General features: G+C 43.1%; 1 protein-coding gene and 1 non-coding gene across 5 annotated transcripts in view; one reads left to right on the top strand and one right to left on the bottom strand.

Moving 5' to 3' along the window:
• Positions 1–21,414, top strand: part of CLASP1 (cytoplasmic linker associated protein 1) — a 260,116-nt gene that overhangs the window by 69,254 nt on the left and 169,448 nt on the right. For all 4 annotated transcript variants that reach the window (XM_073885224.1, XM_073885214.1, XM_073885207.1 and 1 more), the window contains exons 3-4: positions 19,490–19,568; positions 21,148–21,251. In XM_073885224.1, coding sequence (XP_073741325.1) covers positions 19,490–19,568; positions 21,148–21,251 — 183 coding nt within the window. The remainder of the gene's footprint in view (positions 1–19,489; positions 19,569–21,147; positions 21,252–21,414) is intronic.
• On the bottom strand, positions 18,806–18,931 carry LOC112813324 (U4atac minor spliceosomal RNA). The gene has a single exon (XR_003205508.1). It is a non-coding gene; the product is annotated as a U4atac minor spliceosomal RNA (small nuclear RNA).

Raw genomic sequence — 21,414 nt, 5'->3', positions numbered from 1 at the left:
TGGCAGATTCAGAATCGAAGAAAGTGGTCAGATCAGTTGTGCAGTCATTTACTGAGAGCCTGTTTGGTCTTGTGACTACAGAGCAGAATGGGACACGGTTCCTGACCCCGAAGGCCTCATGCCTACAGAGACTGTGTGTCCTTTTGGCCTGGGGATGTCCCGACTGATGCCTGTTGTCCTGGCATAAGGACCAGTATCACTCCCTTTGAATCTCAAAATTCCCCAGCGTGGATGATGAATTACTTGGTTACCTTAACCTTACGAGGCAAACATGTAAGCACTCATCCAAGAATGATCACAGAATGGAGCCTAATGTGCAAAGGGGGCCCAGCCTGGCCTGTTCCTAACTGCTCCTTCCCTTTCGATCTTACCCGTTTACCCAGCTTCTCTACTCTTCCCTGGGCAGCCCCTTGTCTACATGCATTCCCCTACTGATCCCAACATCCCTTGTTCCTCTGTGCCTCGCAGCTGCCTGCAGGAGCCCTCAGCCTACTTAGGATCCAGTGGGTGAGCTTTCATCCCTGCTGCGGCCCCCCTTGGAACATATTCTGGGGTGTGGCCTCCCCTCTTCTAGATTTGCATTTGGGGGAAAATATCATTTACATGGCCGGTTGAGTTCTCCCTCCCCTTCAGTTGTCCAGGTTATTTTGGAGAGAATCTTCTGTGCTTCTATATTATCATTTTCATGGGCCATCAGGAGGAAAGGTTGTCAAAATATATATTTGGTTTCCTGCCTTCAACTGGCATGCCTTTGGATTCTGATTCCTACTTCTCTCCACCCCCAGGAAGAAAACCATGCCATTGAAAGAGCTGGCCTTTGGAGCCCCTCAGACTTGGGTGTGAGTCTAGGTGACAAGGCTGTCGCTAAGATGGAAACGTTACACATAGGATCATGTCCGAGGTCTTTTCTGTCCAAAACCTTTGGTAATTCCTCTTCAGGGTTGTTGAGTTAGGGAGAAGCCCTAATTACAGAAGCCGCACCACTTTTGGGTCATGATAGAGCATCCAGTGGTAGGCTAGAGGGACGAAGTGACAGGGTAGGGTGTCAGGTAGAGCAAAGTGGGGGTCCTAATGGAGCATGTCTGGAGGAATGGATAAATGTTAGCTTTTCTCTTTCTTTTGCTTTCCAGCATTGCTCTTGACTGGCCAGTGAATTCCTCATTTGAAAGAACTCCGTCATGAACTTGCATTTTCATCCCTCGCTCTTTCTCTTTTATGTCCCTCAAATGTGGTCTTGTGTACTTTTGAGATTTGAAATCAGGATTAGATTGAGTAGGAAGTAGTACAGAAAAAGCTGGCTTCCCCAGAGCTGAGAATTTATTCCCAGTTTGTAAAGGCCTTTTTGTTTTCCAAAGGGCTGGAAGTTAGAAGAGATTAGAACAGCAAATTAATTTTGATTTCTCTGCCCTGCCTTTAAGCTTTCTGCACTGGAACAAGTTGGCTTATTTTTCATAAGTGAATTCATTAAGTGTGTAGGCATGTGTAATGTTTTTAATTTTTGGCAAGGCCACCGTGCATTGTGTGTTTGAAAGCATGAATGAACTTCGGGATCGGAAGAGGAGGGGCTCAGGCCACAAGAGAGGTTTCTGCCCATTCTGCCTCCCTCCTCTTCAGACTGTTAGTTGCTCTCTTTGATAAAATCCCGTTGCTTTTACCTGCCTCGTTTTTTTTGCAGTGTGATGTAGGCACTTGCAGCAGACCATCACACAGTCGTTGCACAGCTGAAGGCATGGGGACCAGAAAGGGCTGGTGACTCCCTTTCCAGATCGAAGAGAAAAAAGTCAGACAAAGGCAGGGAGATCTGTATCCAGCCGCATCGTTGAAAGATAGAGCTAAAAAAACTTGAGCAGCCACAAAAGCCCAGCTTAAACAGAACCTGCCTGTCGTGTCTCTGTGCTGGTGTTTGATCTCCTCGTAAATAATGGAAGAGTTTGGGATAGCTCCAAAGCGGAAAAGTTTCCCAACTGTATTTATTTGAAAGTGTTTGGAAGAGCTGTTCCATATTGTACCCCGTTGATTTTTTGTGGAGGGAAAAAAGGATTCCCTTGGTGTTGGGGCCCCTCTGTTGTCTTTTGACCTGATGTGGCTTTCGAGTTATTTATTCTTTGCTGGATGACCAGAGAACTCAGTGAAAGGCAGACGGCAGGACGAGGGAGGAGAACCAAATATATTGACTGCCTTCTCTGAGGCTGTGTGCTGGGTGCTTGCCACGAGCCGTTTCCCCCTCCCCTGTCCTGGGAAGAACTCACTGTCAGCACTTGTGTATTCAGCAAACGCTCAGGCCAGGTAAACTGTCTGCCGGGTTTCTGTGCTTTGTCCAGCTCTGGGCTTTGCTCTAAGGAGACAAAAGGCGATTGGCTTGTCAGGCTCTTTTGCTAGGGTCCATACCAAAGAAATCTATTTTACGTTGCAACCCATAGGAACACATTATTGCTGCAGTCAGAGGAAAAAGTTTCGTCTCCAGAGAAACCACAGAACACGTTCTGACTTTAAGCCCTAACATAAATGAAACCTTGAGCCCCGTCCTGTGAGTTGCTGATTCTAGCATCCTGGTGCCGGCAGACCTGTAACTACCCTTGTAGGTATGCTGGCCATGAGAAGAAACCGGTGGTTTTCCACAAGAGAGAATAGTGAACATATACTCATTGTAACTGGTTTTTAAAAACCCTTTAAATACCTGCCTTATCCTTTATTTAGGAAGCTCAGTGTTTCAGAAGGCTGGACTTAAACCTGCTTTCCTCTCAACTCCAAATGTGTCTTACTGTTTTATTTTATTGGAGTTTCTCTTTGATAGTGGTTGTATAAGATCATGGCACTGCAAGATACTGTTTTAAGTCACTGCAGCATTTAGGGTAAGGGACAGGAGGCATCATGGGGAACAGGCCTCTTACCCCTGTGCCTCACGCATAACACAGACATGCCTGAGGCACAGGGGTAAGAGGCCTGTTCCCATACAGTTGTACAGGAAGTGCTTTCTTCTTCCCAGAACCATTGGTCATGAGTCTTAATCCTGATCCCTGACTAGTTAAGGAGAGCTGGACCCTGAAGATCAAAGATCTAGGCACCTGTATTGTTTTTCTTTCACTTTGTATTTTGAAAAGTTTCGAACCTGCACGAAAGTAGAGAGAATGTGTAGTGAATCCACATGCTCTCCTCTTGTAGCTTCAGTGGTCGTCAGTCGCTGGTTATTCTTAGAATACCTGTTACTAGAGTCCTCCTCTCCTGCCAGAGGTGGAATAACCCTGGGGCGGAGGGTGTTCTTGGATGTGGATTCCTTCTCCACGGTGTAGACCGAACCTGGACCGAAGGCCATCTTCCATTCCTTCCTGGCAGGGCAGCCTGTCAGGGAGTTTACGTTTATTTGTTTAAAACTTAAAATATTGAAGTTTTTTATTGTGATTTTCTTACACTATGAAGATCTATGTGCTTGTTACGAAAATTTTCTAACACAGACATGCGTGAGGCACAGGGGTAAGAGGCCTGTTCCCCATAATGCAAACTTAACCCTCACACAAACACTGCAGGTAAGTTTTTAAAAACAACAGAGTCCCATGATATATATTGTGCTGCAGCTTGCTTTTGTCTTTCTTTCTTTTCTAAACTCCATAGCATGGTTTGTCAGTTGCTGCAGAAGAAGGCAGCTGGAATTTTGATAGCAAATGCACTGAATCTGTAGATCAGATCAGTTTGGAGAGTATTGCCACCTTAGCGGTATTGTCTTCGGTTCCATGCACAAAGGATATACTTGCATTTTTTTTAGGTCTTCTTGAACTTTTTTCAACAGCATTTTGTAGTTTTCAGTGTGTAAGTCTTGCACTTTTTTCTTGTTAAACTTATTCCTAAGCATTGTCGCTTCTTTTTGGTGCTGTTGTAAATGGAGTTGTTTTCTAATTTCATTTTTGGATTGTTCATTGCTACTGTGTTTGTTACTGTTTTTAATTATTCAGATAGCACACACGGACATATCATTAATTTCCCCAGTTACCTGTTGATGTGTATTATTGTTATTATTATTACTTTTAAGTAAGCTCTGTGCCCATCGTGGAGCTCGAACTCATGACCCCGAGATCAAGAGTCACATGCTCCATTGACTGAGCCAGTGGGGGCCCCCAGAATGATTTTTAATGTTTTTCTTTTGCGGAATAATGCTGTAGTGACCACGGTTGTATGCACACTGCACTGTTTTGCATACGAGTGTTATTAATGTTTCTGAAATAGATTCCTAGATGAACTTGCTGGGTCAGAGTTTCTACACATTAAAAATTTGATAGCTATCAATTGTGTGCCCAAATCCTGTACCAGTTACACTTCTCAGGGCTGCAAGCAGCTTATGCGAGGGTCTGTTTTCCTGAACCCTCCAAACACATGGGCCATTATTAATCTTTTAAAATCTACCTCAGTCTGATTGGTTATAAATGGTATATCATTATTGTGCTTTGCAGTTCTTTGGATATAAATGAGACTGAGCAACTTTGTATGTTTATTGATATTTTACAGAATGAATTATCCATTTAAAAAATAAATGTTTATTTTTAACAATTATTGTAGGTTTTTTTTTTAAATCACGGACGTGATCCTTCACTACATATTTTACAGATTTTTTTGCCCAGTTTGTTGTTTCTCTTTTACTTGTGTTTATTATTTTTACTTTAGGAATATGACATTTCTCTTTATTTATTTGTGCTTTCTTTATGCCCACTAGGAAAATTTTTATAGTTTCTTCACAAAGGTCTTACAGTTCAGTCCCAATTACTGTATGTTTTTTGTTAGAGTTGTAAATTTGATTTTTTCCCCTTAATCTTTCTTCCTGGTTCTGACAGATACAATGAAAAGATATAGGTTTTACTATATATGCATGAGATTTGGCCAACTTATTCTCTTGTCACTTTTAATTTTCAGTTGATTGTTTTGTATTTTCTTAGTAGACAGTTATAATTTGCAAGTAATGGTGGTAATGTCTTTTATTTTTCAGTGGTCTTATCTCTTTATTCTTTCTCTTTTCTTACTGTGTTTCTGAGGCTTGTCAGGATGCTAATCAGAATATTCCTGTATCCCCAGCCTGTTTGCCTGTGGGAGTGTCCTGGTATTTCTCGTCGGCTGTCCTGCTGTTGGTTTCTAATAGGATACTTTGGATCTGTTGCTGCACGTCCTCACCAGGGAATCTCATTCACACATACAGCTCTTAGACCGGTATCTGCATCTCAGACTTCCTTCTCTCCTGGGCTTCAGCTAGCAGACATCTGCCTACAGGATATTTCTTTTCTTTTTAAAAGATTTTATTTATTTATTTATTTGAGAGAGAGAGCACGCACGAGCCTGGGGAGGAGTAGAGGGAGAGGGACAAGCAGACTCCATGTTGAACACAGAGCCTGACATGGGATTTGATCTCATAACCCTGAGATCATGACCTGAGCTGAAACCATGAGATCGTGACCTGAGCCAAAACCAAGAGAGGACGTTCAACCAACTGAGCCATCCAGACTCCCTCAGGATATTTCTATTTTGATATCACAAAGCCCCAAAGCTTAACATGTTAGGGCCATGTTTACTGTGTGTTTACTGTGCCTGATAATTTAAATAGATTGCTTCAGTAATCCTCCCAGTCACCCGCAGAAGGAGATACTAGGTATCCCATTTTGCAGATACATACACGGACTTTGAGATGTTAACTTGATTAGGGTCCCATAGCTCATAAGCATAGCGGCACCACGGTCTGAACCCCAGTTTGTCTGACTCCAAAGACTCCCCTCTGCTGCTTGGACCTTCTCTCCCCCCGGGACCCCGAGCACGGGGTTTCTGAAGATTGAGCATTCTGCTGGTTTGTCTTGAGCTGTCCGGTGTGCACATCTTACCAGCTGTGGTCCACACCTTGGCTGCCTCCATCACAGTGACCTTAAGTAAGACTTTCTCCTTGAGTTGAGACAAAGGATGGCTATCTGTACCCTGCAGTAGTTTTGCTGATTGCTGCAGTTCAGTGGATTGATTTTTCATAAAATGTTCTCAGGGGACCCAAGCCATGTTGAAAGCTTGGGTTTGCAAGATCATTCTTGTGAAATATCCGAGCAGAGCGTGCCAGAATTTGGCTAGTTCTGAAATTCATCATAATTTGGAGTCTGCGGGACTTGAGAGTATATTCTTTCAAAAGTCACTTTCCCCCTGATCAGCAATGGGATGCTTCCTAGGAAGTGGGACTCTGGAGGATTTCTTTCTGTTCTGGTGTTCTGTCCTTCCCAGACAGGGTGAGGTACAACTTCCCAGTGGATGCTGCTTCACCTTTTCGATAAGTGGGCTTCTCAGTGGGGCCCGGGCAGGCCATCAGGCTGCAGGAAGAACACCTGAGAGCCCCTGTTAAATTGATTTTCAGTTCTGTTTTTTTTTTTTTTAAAGATTTTATTTATTTATTTGACAGAGAGAGACAGCGAGAGAGGGACCACAAGCAGGGGGAGTGGGAGAGGGAGAAGCAGGCTTCCCGTGGAGCAGGGAGCCTGACGTGGGGCTCGATTCCAGGACCCTGGGATCATGACCTGAGCCGAAGGCAGACGCTTAACGACTGAGCCACCCAGGCGCCCTCAGTTCTGTTTTTTAAAAGTATTGTATTTTTCATGTATTTTATAATTTTACTGTATGCATAACAACAGGTCGTATGGTTATAAACATGCATATGAAGTATTCTAATAAGGATGTACAATCAAAAAAGTTGAGAGGTCACTGCTCTGAGGTATCAACGGAGATGGGCACCAGCAGAATTTAACCACCTGCACTGATAACCAGGAAGGAGTTAAGTTCCACCACCTGCTCTTGAGGAACCTGGGGGAAGGGCCAGCAGTCCCAGAGATTGACAGCGGTCCCAGTGAGCACCACTGCAGAAGGGGGCGAACAAAGAACAGAATTCAGAACACGGAGTTTGCAGGGCCTTGGAGGCCACTGGTTTTAGTTTTGTAGTTAGGCGCCAGAGAGAAGTGATGCCCTTGCAGTCACTTGGTGGCACAACTAGGATCCAGGTCTCATGACCTAGTGTGGGACTTCTTACATGGGATCTCCACTTTCCTGATGCATCAGTTTCTACCTAATTATATTTTGGCCTCACTTTTTAGCATAAAGAAGCATAAAAGGAGCAAGTTATGTCAAATTATTTGTTCATTTTCAACATAATTTTGAATTTAGGAGAAAGACACTTTTCCCTTAAGTGAGCATTAAGGCATATCAAATTCGTGCATTTATTTAACAAATAAGGTTCTGGACTACAGCAATGAATAATTAGATGAAAATGCCTTTCTTCATAGAGCTTATGCTCTACTTGGGGGAAAGAACCCATAAGCAAGTTAACTGAGTGAATTTTATGGAATACTGGAAAGTGATAAATGCTTTGGAGAAAAATAAGGCAGAGCGAGTGGAGGGGCACACGTAGTACATGCCCACAGAATTCAGTAGGCTGGTCGCAACAGACCTGGCCAAAAAGACCTGGTTCAACAAAGATTGAAATGAGATTGTGGGACAGGCAAGGTGCATATCTTGGGGGAAAAGCGTTCTAGGGAGAGAACCTCAGGTACAAGGAGGGGACGTTTGAGGAATAGCCAGGAGACCCCTAAAAGGAGAGGGGCAGCTGTGAGCTCAAAATGGGAATGGGAGGTCAGGCTGTGAGGACTTGCAGGCCATGTACAGGCCTTGTACAGACCCGCTCTTACCCAACGTGGGGAGCCACTGGAGGCTTTGGAACATAGGCGTGACATGATATGAGTTACCGTTTGAAAGGACCTTGTGGTTGGTGAATCTGAATGGCTCAGTCGGTTAAGCGTCCGACTCTTGGTTTCAGCTCAGGTCATGATCTCAGGTTTGTGGGATCGAGCCCCATGTCAGGCTTCACGCTCAACACGGAGTCTGCTTGCGATTATTTCCCTTTCCTTCCCCCTCTGCTCCTCTCCCTCCTTGAGCTCGCTCTCTCTCTCAAATAAATAAAATGAATAAAATCTTTAAAAGGACCTTCTGGTCGTGTGGTGAGAATAGATGGAATACAAATAGGAGAAAGTGAGAGTGTCTTAATGCCAGTTATTGTATTTGGGATTGTTAATTGGAATGCTTAATTCAAACATGAACTAAATAACAATTTACACTGTTATTACTGTCCTATCCAGCAACTTTCCATCCACCCCCAGCCCCCTAGATTTGCTAGCATTATGGTTGACACTGATGACACAGAGATGGAGAAGATGTGGAACTTTTGCCTTGCAGAAACTTAGAGTCTAGACTCTAGGCAGTAGGCGAATAGATGGTTTAAAAACCAGAGGTCCCTTCAGTCTGACATCTAGAAGAACTCTGTATGGTGGGGATGCTGGGAACACAGCTTTCTGTCTCAGGCGAGAGGATATAAATGGGGAGGGGGTCCTGGAATTCATGGTGCTTGAAGAGAGCCTTGAAAGAGGAGAAGAGCATACGGAAGAGGAAACACAAAATGTTTCAGGCAGGGGAACATGTAAGGAAGAGCATAGCATATTCAGGAAAACTGGGTGGTCACCTGGTCACCAGCAGAACTCTTGAGGTTTGTGTGCACCATGAGCTCTTCAGAGAGTTCTTAGGAGAACCGGGAGGACTCTTGGTCTGCACAAGCTCCCGACCCGACCCGTGGCCTTGCTTGCCTTCTACAACAGGCGGTGTTTCTGGATAGATGAATTACCAATACTACGCCTTTGGCAGATGTCATCAGTTCTTCATGATCCAGTCACCAGAAAGATCGGAGTTCTTTTAAGCCCAGTAACTCATTTTTTTAAAAGGTTTATTTATTTTGGGGGGTGTGGAGGGCAGAGGGAGAGGGAGAGAGAAAAACTCAAGCAGAGTCCATGCTGAGCTCAGAGCCGGGGCTCGATCCCGGGGCTCGATCCCACGACCCCGAGATCACGACCTGAGCTGAAAACCAAGAATTGGATGCTTAACCCACTGTGCCACCCAGGTGCCCCAAACTGATTTAAAAAAAAACAACAACAAAAAACAGCATTATAGAGGTATAATTTATGTACCATAAAATTTATGTTTAGTGTATCATTCAATTATTTTTAGTAAATTTACAAAGTTGTACCTTTCCCTATCACTCTCAAAAGACCGCTTATCCCCATTTGCAGTCAATCCCGTTGCCTCCAGCTGTAGGCAGTCATTTATCTATTTTCTGTGCCTGTAGATTTGCCTTTTCTGGACATTTCATATAAATGGAATCATACAATATGTCGTCTCGTGTCTGATTTCTTTTACATAGCATCCTGTTTTCATTGTTCATTTGTATTGTAGCATGTATCAGTACTTTGTTCCTCTTTATTGTTGAATGGTATTTAGTTGTATGGGTGTGCCACATTTTGTTTATCTGTTCACCAGTTGATGGGTATTTGGATTATTACCACATTTTAGCTGTTAGGAATAATGCCCACTTTTTGCCAGAAGCCCAGCCAGTGGGCAGATGGTTCTCTGGGATGAGCACACACACAAGAGTCGCTGACTTTGTCATTACAATCTTAGTGTTCTTGGTTTGCCCTTTTCTTAAGACTGATTGATTAATGGATATTATTTGAGCCACTTAATAGCTGAGTGGCTTTGCCCGGTTGCCTGCTTCCTTATCTGTAAAGTAGGGATATTTATTAGGTGTGCTATTTAGCTCAAGGTATTGTTGTGCGGATGAAATAATATAATAAAGAGAATATATGCAAGGTAACAGTTGATTTGCCCTGCCCGGCCCTCTTAACCCTCCCACCCCCTTGCTGTCTCTGGGGAAGTGGGTGGGGATGAGAAAGGCTGTATGAGGAACCATCCTGCTTTGAGTAGTGGTTTTGGAGAGATGCACGTAAAGGACCTGGAGAGAGGGACAGGTCTTGGCCTGGGTGGACTCAGGAGGCTGGAAGACCTCCTAGACAGGGCTAGCCGAAAGTTCTGTTGGAAGGATCAGAACCTGGGCCTTGGAGGAGGAGCGTGGGGAGACTTGTAGGGGAGTCTGGGGCAGAGGGCGGAGCTCTGAGCCTTGCTGGCTGGCTGGGGTTGTGCAGCCCAGGAGGTCACCCAGGATCTTTGCTTAATCCCTTAGACAACCGTGAGTGTTTGGGTGCCTGATCTCACATTTATGAGGTGTATCTGGAAGAAAGAAGATGCAGATTTCTGGGTCTTTGGCGGGCTTGGACCCACAACGTGTTTTCTGTGGGTTCCCCAGTCCCTTAGAACTCATTCAGTAAGCTGCCAGTGTTTAAAATCTGGAGATCTGGCCACAGTGACCTTACTTCTTACATGGTGTCAAGTGAGCAGAACTTGAAGAGGTGGTCCCCTGCCCTTCTCACATGCTGGCCTGGGTTTTTACCTGCTGGGGTTTGCAACCATCCATGTAGAGCTGTGCTGTCCAACATGGTAGCCATGAGCCTCCTGTGGCTATTTAAAGTTAAGGAACTTCATGTTTTAGGTAAATGTAGAGTTCTGGTTCTCATTCACACTCACATTTCATTTGCTCAGTAGCCACATGTGGCTAGCGGCTGCTGTGTCGGACAACGCAGACAGAACATTTCTGTCACTGCTGAAAGCTGACTTAGATGAGATCTGCAGTGGTTATTAACTGCCTCTCTCTGTATTCAAACCTTGCCTCCTAGCCTCGCTTGGCCTATTGCTGCACATGTGTAAAACGGTGACGTGATGCTCCTAAGTTCCTTTACCACTGGTAAAATCCTCATATACGGGCAATGACAGGTAATAAGCCAATACTTGGTTAGTCCCGTTAATCTCCTATTAATTACTGATATTTTAACAGACTTAACGGCTCATAAACTGTCTCTGGCGGGCATGCCTCTGGAATGGCATTATCACTGGGATGAGTGTGGCAGGGGCTCCCTCAGTGACTACTTTGAAGGACAACCAGTTTGGGTGAATAATTCTCTCATCTGACACGTGAATGCACAAAGTCACTGACTTGATCACACTTTTTTTTTTTTTTTTGTATTTGTGTTGTGCTCTTATTCTTGGAATTAAAAGTGAGTGCAGCATAGAGTGCTAATTAATTTCCTCCTTATTTAATAAGGTTGCAGTGTAGGGTCTTTTAAAATAACCAACAGATCTGTAGAAGTCAGCAGCCTGTAGCCCCACAGGGCACCTAGTGCATTATGTTAAAAATAGACCTCATCAAGGGTACAGTGTGTGTTCTCTTTGACCCAGCTGTTGTCCTTTTCAGAATTTGTCCTAAGGAGATAACAGTACATGTGTGGAAGAGAGTACCCATCACAGTCTTGTTTGCAATAGTGAGAAATTTCAGCCAAACCTCAATGCCAGCATTTGTTGGGGAGATTGGATCAGTATTTATGATACTTAGATACAATAGGGTATCAGACAGCCACTGAAAATGGGGGTATCGATCCTTATCTGTTAATTGGGGAAGACTTCCACGGCATATTGAGTGAAAAATTCTCTGCACCTATCTACCTGTCTCTCTCCCCTCCCTCTCCCTTGTTTATGTAAAAATCACATGCAAATGTGCATATGCAGAGATGTCTTGTGGGACAGTCATCAAAATGTTAGCGGAGTTATTGTTGAGTGATGGGATTCGGGGCAACTTTACTTTCTTCTTTGGACAATGTTCCTCCCCTGTAAGGCCAAGCTTGCTTTTTCTTTTAAGTTTTTAAGTGTTTAAAAGTAGTGCTCTCATAAAGAAGGGAACAGGCACTCATTGCGTGCCTACTGTATTCCAGGTGTTGTGTTAAAACTCTTAACCCTCATGTATATTCTGTAAGGTATTATTGTTCTGATCTTACTGATGAAGCATGTGAAGGCTGGAGATTGAGCAGCCCAGCTGGTCGGTAGGGGTGGTAGATAGAGCTGGTATCCATTCCCAGATCTGTGTGACAAAGCGCTGCACTTTCTCCTGTTCTGGGCACTGTCAGGGCATCAGAGAAGTTGGGCTGAGGCCGACCTGAGAGGTTATCTGGTGTTAGTGGCAGAGAAATGTTGTGCCTTGCTCGAGGTCATATGTAAGCTAGCTAGGAAGAGAGAGAGATGAGAAAGACGATAAACATGGGGTTTGGGATATTGTGATTTTGCTGTACTGAAAATGGCCTTGATAAGGTCAGGAGGCTTGGGTTTATTTTCAGTTCGGTCACTATCCCAACTTCATGACTTCAGGTGGGTCTTTTGACCCCTTTGGTCTTCATTTTCCTCATTTGCAAATTCAGGATAGTATGGTCTACATCTCAGGTTAGTGTGAGATTATTGAGGTTCACCCAGAAGTGCCTTAAAAACAATTAGGTACAATATGAATGCAAGATATATTTGCTCAAGCCAATCCAGTCTTCTAAATCTTAAGAAATGCAGTGGTTTGCCTACCTAGCTTGACCCTTATGGATTTTTGGGGGGAAAGACTTTAGTATTTCTTTCTTTGATCAATGAGCAGATGTCACGCTCTAGAAAGAGAACTGTGGTGGCTTCTATTCTGGCACTTCCAAAGGTGGCTTGGAAAGTAAGGGAGGCAGACACAAAGTGTAGCCATTTGCCACAGACTTACAGGTTGAGGGGTCCAGAAACACTCCCACTTTTCTAGTTTTTAAACTTTAAAAAAAACTGTGAATGTAGAATGTGCATGAAACACAAAGACACAGTTTTCCGAGTTGTGATAAAGCTAACAGCTGTTTAATTGGTACTCTGGAAAAGAAGTAGAAGTAGAAGTAGCATTCCCCAGAGTAACCACTCCTGGCTTTATGGTAATCACTTTCTTGCTTTTCTTTTTAGTTTTATTACCCAAGATGGACCTTAAAATTACAGTTTATGTTTGTTTTTGAACTTCATACAAATGTGCAATTACTTTGTGTCTGGCCTTTGGAGTCATTATGAGATTTATCTGTATTGTTGAGCGTTGTTGTGATTTTTTATCGTTTATTCTTTGGTATGGAAACCACAGGTCATACATTCTACAGTAGATGGACACGTGGATTTCTCGTTTTAGGCTATTATAAATAGCACTGCTCTGAGAAATTTTGTATGTTTCACCTGTTGTATATGTGCATGTATATCTATCGGGCATATTCCTAGCGGTGGAACTGCTGCAAATTTGGTAGATAATACCAACATGTTTTCTAAAGTGTTGGTTTACATTTACATTCCTACCAGCATGTTTGAGAGTTTCCATCTTCTCGTCAACACTTGGTCTTGTCAGTCTTTAATTTTAGCCATTCTGGGGAGTATACTGTAGCATCTCTTTGTATTTTTAATTTGCATTTCTCTGGTGATTAATGAAGGCTGAACAACTTTTTGTATACTTCTGATCATTGCTGTCTTTTATGAAGTGTCTGTTCAGATATTTTGCCCATTTTTGTTCTGAGTTGCCTATTGATTGGTTTGTAGAAGATCTATGTATGTATATATTCTAGAATCAGGCCTGTTGTTGCTTATTTGTTTCATAAATATCTTCTTCCTATGTGACTCGCCTTTCACTTTTTTACAGTGATTGGTATGCCAAAGTTCTTAATTTCAATTTGATCCAATTCATCAGTCTTTTCCTGTAGGGTTTGTGTCTATTATGCCCTGCTGTTTTCTTAGGTCATGTTCTAAAAGCTTCTTTGTTTTACTTTTCCACACATCTCTTTTACCAGGAATTCATTTTTGTGTACGGTGTGAGATAGGAGTCAGTTTTTTTTTTTTTTTATTCCATGTATTCAGTTACCTAGGGGCATTTATTTAAAAGAACAGCCCTGTTCTTGCTGCTCTGTAGTGCCCACTTTGTCATAAATTAAGTGCCCATATATGCATGAGTCTCTTTGTTTATTCTATTCTGTTGATATATTTGTCTTCCCTTGACCTGATAGCACATTGCCTTCACTACTGCCGTTTTATAATCTTGATATCCAGTGGGAGCAAGTTTTATCACCTCTTGTCTTGCCGCTGTCATTTCCACGTAGATTTTGGAATCAACTTGTGAAGTTCTTTTTTTTTTTTAATTTTAAGATTTTATTTATTTATTTGAGAGAGGGGGAGAGAGAGAGACAGACAGAGTACAAGCATGTGGAGGGGCAGAGGCAGAGGGAGAGGGAGAAGCAGACACCCCACTGACCAGGGGCTTGATGTGGGGCTCAATCCCAGGACCCAGAGATCACAACCTGAGCCGAAGGCAGACGCTTAACCGACTGAGCCACCCAGGCACCCAACTTGTGAAGTTCTTAAAAAATACATAGTTGGGACTTTGAGTGAAATTTTACTGTAGATCAATTTGGGAGAAATGAAAATTTCACAGTACCAAGTATTCCAACCTGTAGTTTATCTTTCCATTTCTTTTAGTCCTCTTTATTTATTTTTATTGTTCCATTAGCTTTTTGAGTAGGTACTTATTTTGCCTAGATTTATTTCTAGGTGTTTATTTTTATGGACTTAAATATGGAAACAAAAAATTTCCTTTTTGGCTTGTTGGTATGGATACGTAATTGATTTTCTTGTATGTTGACTTTGGGTTCTTTGGTCTTGTTTAGCTCAGTTTTAAATTTTGTAATATACCTGTAGATCTTCTAGATTTTCTACTTATAGTTATATTTTCCATTAATAATGACAGTTTTGCTTCTTTGTGAGTTTATACTTTTAATTTGTTGTTTTTTTTATTTCCCCAGTATTTCATCATTAAGTATGATGCTTGATTTGACACTTGGTTCAAAATTTGGCTCTTCCCACCTTTTGGCTATTTTGAATAATGTTGCTAGGAACATAGGTATACAAGTGTCTGTTGGAATCCTGCTTTCACTCCTTTTGGGTATATACCCAGAAGTGGAATTGCTGGATCATATGGTAATTTTGTGTTTCATTCTTTGAGGACCCACCATATCATTTTCCACGGTGACTACCATTTTATATTCCCACCAGTGGTATACCAGGAGTTCTAATTTCCCCATGCCCTCCCCAACACTTGTTATTCCCTCCGTTCGTTCGTTCGTTCGTTCGTTCCTTCCTTCCTTCCTTATTTTTTTGTTATAATAGTGATCCAAATGGGTTTCAGCTAATTCTTTTTACCTGATGTTGCTGACTCTCCTTTTGGAAGTCCATTTAAACTTGTTAGTTCTTCTCTGTCTGTCCTTTATTTCTTACCTACTTTTTTGAATTTTTCATCTTTTTGCCTCTTTGTGTTTCATTCTGTTTTTTTCTGCAGACCAAGCCCATCCATGGGGTACTGAATTTTGGTAATTATTTGGTGCTTTTAAAAATTGATGTCACTTTTTAAAAGTTGTAATTTCTCTCCCCCGAATTTTAATCATGTATTTTATCTTCTTACACACAGTAAGAATTATTATTATTATTAAGTAAGCTCTGTGTCCAAAGTGGGGCTTGAACCTCATGACCCTGAGATCAAGAGACATGCTTTACTGATTGAACCAGCCGGGCACCCCAGAATTATTATTTTAATATCTGTTTCTAAGTATTTTCATATACTTAGTTCATGTGTGTCTGTGTTTCTCCTAGTTTTCATTTATAGTTGTTGTATGTGCCTGGCTGTCTTTGGTTGTGTTTTGGACATTGTATTTGAGAAAAGTGTTCACAGAAGTAAATTGAGGACTAGAAGGATGATGTTCTCTCCATCTGGAAGTGATGTAGGTTTTCATCTGCCAAGGGCTTTAGGGCACCAGCTAAGCTTAATATCATTTCCATCTGATGTCAGGGATTCATATTTTTTTGGGCTACCCAGATTCCTGGAAGCTGGTCTTGTGGTCCATCTGAAGACTGTTTTACTTTCAACTCACTCTCCTAAGGTATAGCCATTTGGATTTCTAATGCGAATTGTAGGGGGCTATCCAGGCTACCAACCTTTGAGGGCTCTGAAATCCAACCTCTGTTCTCCTAGACCCATGTGGTCATTGGAAGCAATTCGCAGTGTCTTGGTTGTCCCTTCTCAGTGTTTAAATGGTCCGAGAGCAAAAGTGGACCATTTGCTGCACGCTTATCCCTCTGGATGTTAGTTTACTTATGTTTTGTGATGTGGTAACTTTTCTTTGCCTTCCTTGTTCTCTGATATTTCCAAGCGGATGTTCTTTTATAATTTAGCATTTTTAGTTGTTTTCAGCATGAGGGTTAGTTTGGGTTACTTAGCAATTACTAATTCCTTTTGAAAGCGTGTTTTTAAAGTTGCAGGATAAAGGAATTGTGTTGGACCTTGAGAACTCATCCGTTTCAGATGAATTCAGTGACTGCCCCATTGTCCTGCAGGCATGTCTGTGGCCCTTTGGGAGCGATCTCCCCTGCAACTTCCCAGCCCTGCCCTCCCCTCCAGCTGTCCCCATCATGGTAGCTGTCTCACATCTTTGCATGCACACTTCCCTCTGCTTAGAGGCCATCTCTTCCTTTGGTGCAAGGCTGGTTTTTCAAAACTTAACCTCATGTAGTGTGACTCTTTCTGGGAAGCCTTCTCTGCCAGAGCAGTCTGTCAGGAATCCTAGGCCTCTGCCGGAGCACCGATCGGTACGTATTGTCCACGCAGTGACAGTGAGCTGGTGGTATCCCTTACCATGCACCAAGCACTATATCACACACTTCACATACGGCGACCTGTGAGGTAGCTGTTGCTGTCATCCCCATTTTACAGGTGGGAGGTTGAGGCACACGGAAGCTTCATAGCCAGTAATGGTGGTCTTCTGGGCAGTGACTTTATTCATGTATCCCCTTCTTCAGTAGGGAAATGGAAACATAGGAGCAGGGCCTGAGCTGTGAAGATAAACATTTGTGGGTGATGATTGCCTTCCTTGCCCACTGGGGCTGTGACTCAGGGTGAACTAGAGTTCACCTGTAAATGTTCTTAATTTCTTATTAAGAAGACATTCTTATTAAAAACATTTAAGAAGACATTCTTATTAAAAACATTCTTATTAAATGTTCTTAATAATAGAAACTGTAAATGAACCCCTCTGCTTCCTTGCAAAGTAGTTGTTTTTTCTGCTGTGAAGGTGCCTGGGACTGTGTTCTGTCCTCTCCTGTCCTATTTCACTGGGCCTTCGCTGCATCTGCCAACTTAGGCTTTTTGGGGAGTCTCTGGACTCCCCAGTCTGTCTGGGCAAGACTTTTGAAATTTACTCTTTAGGATTGAGCTAGGCCTGAACTGGTCAAAACTACCAAGTAAACTTCCATCCTGGAAGAGATGAAAGGAAGTCTATGTTCCCTCAAATTCCACAGGTAGCTTCACCAACAAGGGCTGCGATATCTGACAGAATTTTGAATTCATTCAAAATGAAGGTGTAATTGTCCTCTTACACCTTAGTCTTGAATGAGTGATGACGGGATGTGGTGAGCACTTGAAGGCAGCATTCCTAGTATTTCTGTAATGAATAACACTTCCATCTCCCACCTGCGATGCAGCCATACTCAGTGCTTAGGATTTCATCAGGGAAAAGCCAATTCCAATTAATTGATGGGCTGCTCTTTTTAAAATACAAGCTTTAATGTTTAGGTAGGACAGTTTTTGATTTACGGAAAAATTATGAGGGTGGTATAGAGAGTCTCCATGTACACCACACATCTGTTAACACCTAACATTAGTATGTTAGAGTTGTTAAAATTAATAAACCAATATTGATGCATCGTTATTAGCTCAAGTCTTGACATAGTTTATTCAGAGTTCCTCACTTTTTTCCTACTGGCTTTTTATCTGTTCCAGGATCCCATCCAGGATTAACATTACATTTAGTCATCATGTGTCTCTAGGCACCTCTAGGTTATGACAGTTTCTTGGACTTCCATGTTTTAGATGACCTTGACAGTACTGGTCAGGGATTTTGTAAGATGTCCGTCTATGGGAATTGATGTTTTCACTCATGATTGAATTGGGCTTACGGGTTTTGAGGAGGACATCACAGATGTAAAGTGTCATTTTAATCACACCACAAGCATGTATGCTGTCAACATGAATTGTGACTGTTGATATTCACCCTGATTATCTGGTTGAGGTGCTGTTTGTCGGGTTTCTCCACTGTAAAATTATTCCCCCTTACTTCCATACTGTACTCTTTGGGAGGAAATCAGAGTGTGATAACCTAAATCCTCTTTAGCTGATAAGTAAAGCCACTATATTTAAGTGTTTTATACCATTACATATTTTTTTAAAAAGCTGTTTACCAACCAATGTTCTCTTTATAAAAAATTTTTAGAATTATTTCCTTTGATCTCTTCAAGGTGCCAGTACCTTGCAAGGACAGTTTATGTCCTGATTGGGCAGTTTTGAAGCAGTGGATTCCAAGCTGAATGGAAAAGCCTGCAGTCTTTGCATTTACAAGCTGCAGAACGCAGTGGCAGATAGATGAAAGGAATCAAAATGACATCGCTTGATGTTAGGGTGATTAGTGTAGGGTTGCCTTAGTCTTGTTCATTAATTTGTTTTGTAAGATACCGACTGGGCTGCTCCATTTAGTTTTCAACCATGTTTTAGTAAAGTTGCACAAAGCAGAACTGCTTCCTACTGAGAAAGGTTTGTAGGGAGGACTCTCATTTTTGAGGTGGTTTAATACTTTCTTAAACACGTCTCAATGCTTTTGCTAATCACGTAGAGAAGCACAAAAGCGGGTTTGTAATCAAGCTTGTTTTCGTTCATGTATTTTGGAGAGTATAGTAGGTCAACCTGCTGAGTAGTCGGAGGGATCAAACAGAACCAGGATCGTTAAACTAACTACTAACAGTTGTAAGTTGTGACGGACGTGTTGAAAACCGGATATTGACGTCGAGCTTGGAGTTGGCGTTGATCTCGAGCGCTCTCTGGTGCTACTTTTTGGTATTGCAGCAGGCTTGTTAAACATGGCTGAAGCTGATATTAAACTCATACGTCGGGGGAAAAGAGGTTTTTCTTTTTTCCAAAAATTGCACCAAGATAAAGCGAGGCTTTAGTTGATGCGGGCGTGTTGTTCAGGCGTTAGCAGTACTGCCCTCACTAATCGCTCATTGGACAGTAGCGCAACCCCAAGAAAAGGATGGTTGATAGTTATTGTGCGTGCGCTGCAAGCAGGAAGCGCCAATACCGGGTAGGGTTGGGGTGACTAATTCTCAACTCCCGGCCTAACCGCCTAGTAGCTAGTGTACCTATGGTGAGCACAGCTGCCGAAGCAAATCAGGAACTTCTTGTTTTCTGAGGCTTCTGAAGGTCGCGAACAGGCTGCTTGGTTTTACCCAGAAGGCCACGCACCAGCTGCGAGTAATTTGCATACGCCCTACTCGCCGGGGCGGGGCCGGTAGGGGGCGGGGCCGCGGCTCGGGCTTCCACGTTGGTCCGCCGGTGCCCTGGATGTGGCCCCGCTCTGGCTGTTTTTTTATTTCTTTTCATGTCCCCTTCCGTTTTCCATTTAAGCTATGAACAGCCCTTTGTGTACCAGAGCAGACCCCTTGACAACCAGTTTATTCTGCCAGTCGGCGTGCGCTCTCCGGGCTGTCGGACTGCGTCTGAGCCAGGAATGGGGGGGGCGTCCTGGGAGCTGGCGGGCCAGAGCGTGGGCCCCGAGGCCGGCGGCTAATGGGTTCCCGGTGTTTCCCCTTGCAGGTGGTTCTTCTCGGCATGGACATCCTGTCCGCGCTGGTCACCCGACTGCAGGATCGGTTCAAGGCGCAGATTGGCACAGGTGAGCTGTGGGTAGGTGTGGAGCGGGCCCCCACATTCTCCACCGTCCTTCGCTCAGTCTTTTCCCAGATCCTCCACTTAGCCCGACCCAACCCTCCGGGCCAGCGGCCTCCTTCAGCCCCCACCGCACCCGCCCTTCTGCTTTAGTTCTCCCACCCTCCCAGCCAGCCTTTAAGTCCTTCTTCAGTCTCCCCCTGCTGGGGCTGCACCACTGCTCCTCCTCCCCTCCTGGGGTCACCCCAGATCCACCCGCCTCACCACACCTGCTGGCATGTTCACGTATTTGTTTTTCCCATACCTTTGTGCTGGCTTCTTCCCGCGTTCGTGTTCTAATACCCAGTATTACTGCTAATTCTTTTATTCGTACACAGATTCTTTTTTTTTTAATTTTATTTTATTATGTTGTCACCATATCTTACACAGATTCTTATACAGATCAGCTGTCACATTTTAGTGCTGACAAAATCATATTTGCGGGTTTTGAGAGGCCTTGTTTTCCCGTTTTTAGATGGCCTGCAAATCCTATTGGATTTGCAAATCCTGTTGGATCAGCTGTGTTTTTTTCAAGATCAGTAACCTAGGTGTTAACTGTTTTCACTTTGGTCATAAATGTTACAAGTGTACCTTAAATGATCACTCTTTATTTTGGAGGGTAAACGATGTCAGCAAAACGAAATAAAAAATAAGCAGGTTTCATCGTTTTAGAGATGATTTAGTCATTTCTAAATTCTTGACCTCTGGGATTTCATAATGACAATATAAGCGCCAAGCAGCTCCGTTTGCACAGAGATTTCCTTCAGAGGAAATCTTCTCAGTTTTGGTTGCTACATGTGTATTTGTTATTTTCTGTTGACTTCCTGGTCAGTGTGCTCTTTCAGATAAAGTTAAGAACTCTTTTCCCATTCTGGCATTAACTATCCATCTGTAAATAAAAACTTCCCTTACTTTTAGAAATTTGATATTTTAATAGCATTCCATTTTCCTCATAAGTTAGCTGAGTTGTTTAGGGATACTTCTTGTAAAAGAAAGGTTTATAGACTCTTGGAAGAAGCTAAGTAAACTGACTTCTGGTAGGTAAATGCCCTTGGAGTACTAGCTGATAGCCCACACCTGGGGTGGGGAGCTCGACTCTAACACATCTGCATGTATACTCTGTAAAATTACATGCAGTTTAGATGAGAGATTGAGTCATAAGTGCCTTCTTCTCTCCCCAGCGAATGTGCTGGAGCCCCCTCTCTTACCTAAACTTCCTTTTGTGTTGACTCCTTCCTGCCAGGGTCTTCCACCAACATTCATTTTTAATATTTCACCAGCTTAAAAGCGTGCTGGGAGCTAGCTAGAGGAAGGTCGGTTAAGGAAGAAGACAAGTAGAGTGTCCATGCAAAGGATTTTGCAGATTCTTAGAGTAAGCTCCTATAAATTTTAGTGAGGAGAGTAGAACTGTGAGGATTGGTGGTTCTAGAATGGTGTACATCATTTAGGCCAGCATTTTGTCTTCCCAGTAATTGAAATACCCAGTTGGTGACTGCAGACCCCCCAAAACAGGCTTTCTTTTGATCAATTTGCATTTTGGTTTTCAGTGCTGCCAAGTTTAATAGACAGACTGGGAGATGCTAAAGACTCTGTGCGAGAGCAAGACCAAACTCTGTTGCTGAAGATCATGGATCAAGCTGCTAATCCCCAGGTAGGGCAGGGAGGTGCTCCACGGCCGTCTGGCATGTGCTTCTGGCTCGCGTTGGGCTCTGCACTCAGTGGAGGGTTGCTTGAGATTTTCTCTCTCCCTCTCCCAGCATGTGCATGCTCTCTCTCTGGGCGCGGTGGGGAGGGGGGGATTTAATTTTTTTTAT

This window comes from Callorhinus ursinus, unplaced genomic scaffold, assembly GCF_003265705.2.
Source record: "Callorhinus ursinus isolate GAN/ISIS: 27379988/994484 unplaced genomic scaffold, GSC_fseal_2.0 scaffold2, whole genome shotgun sequence".
In the NCBI taxonomy this organism is placed as follows: domain Eukaryota; kingdom Metazoa; phylum Chordata; class Mammalia; order Carnivora; family Otariidae; genus Callorhinus; species Callorhinus ursinus.
The sequence above is the reverse complement of the archived record's forward strand: the minus strand, read 5'-3'. Positions and strand labels throughout refer to the sequence as shown.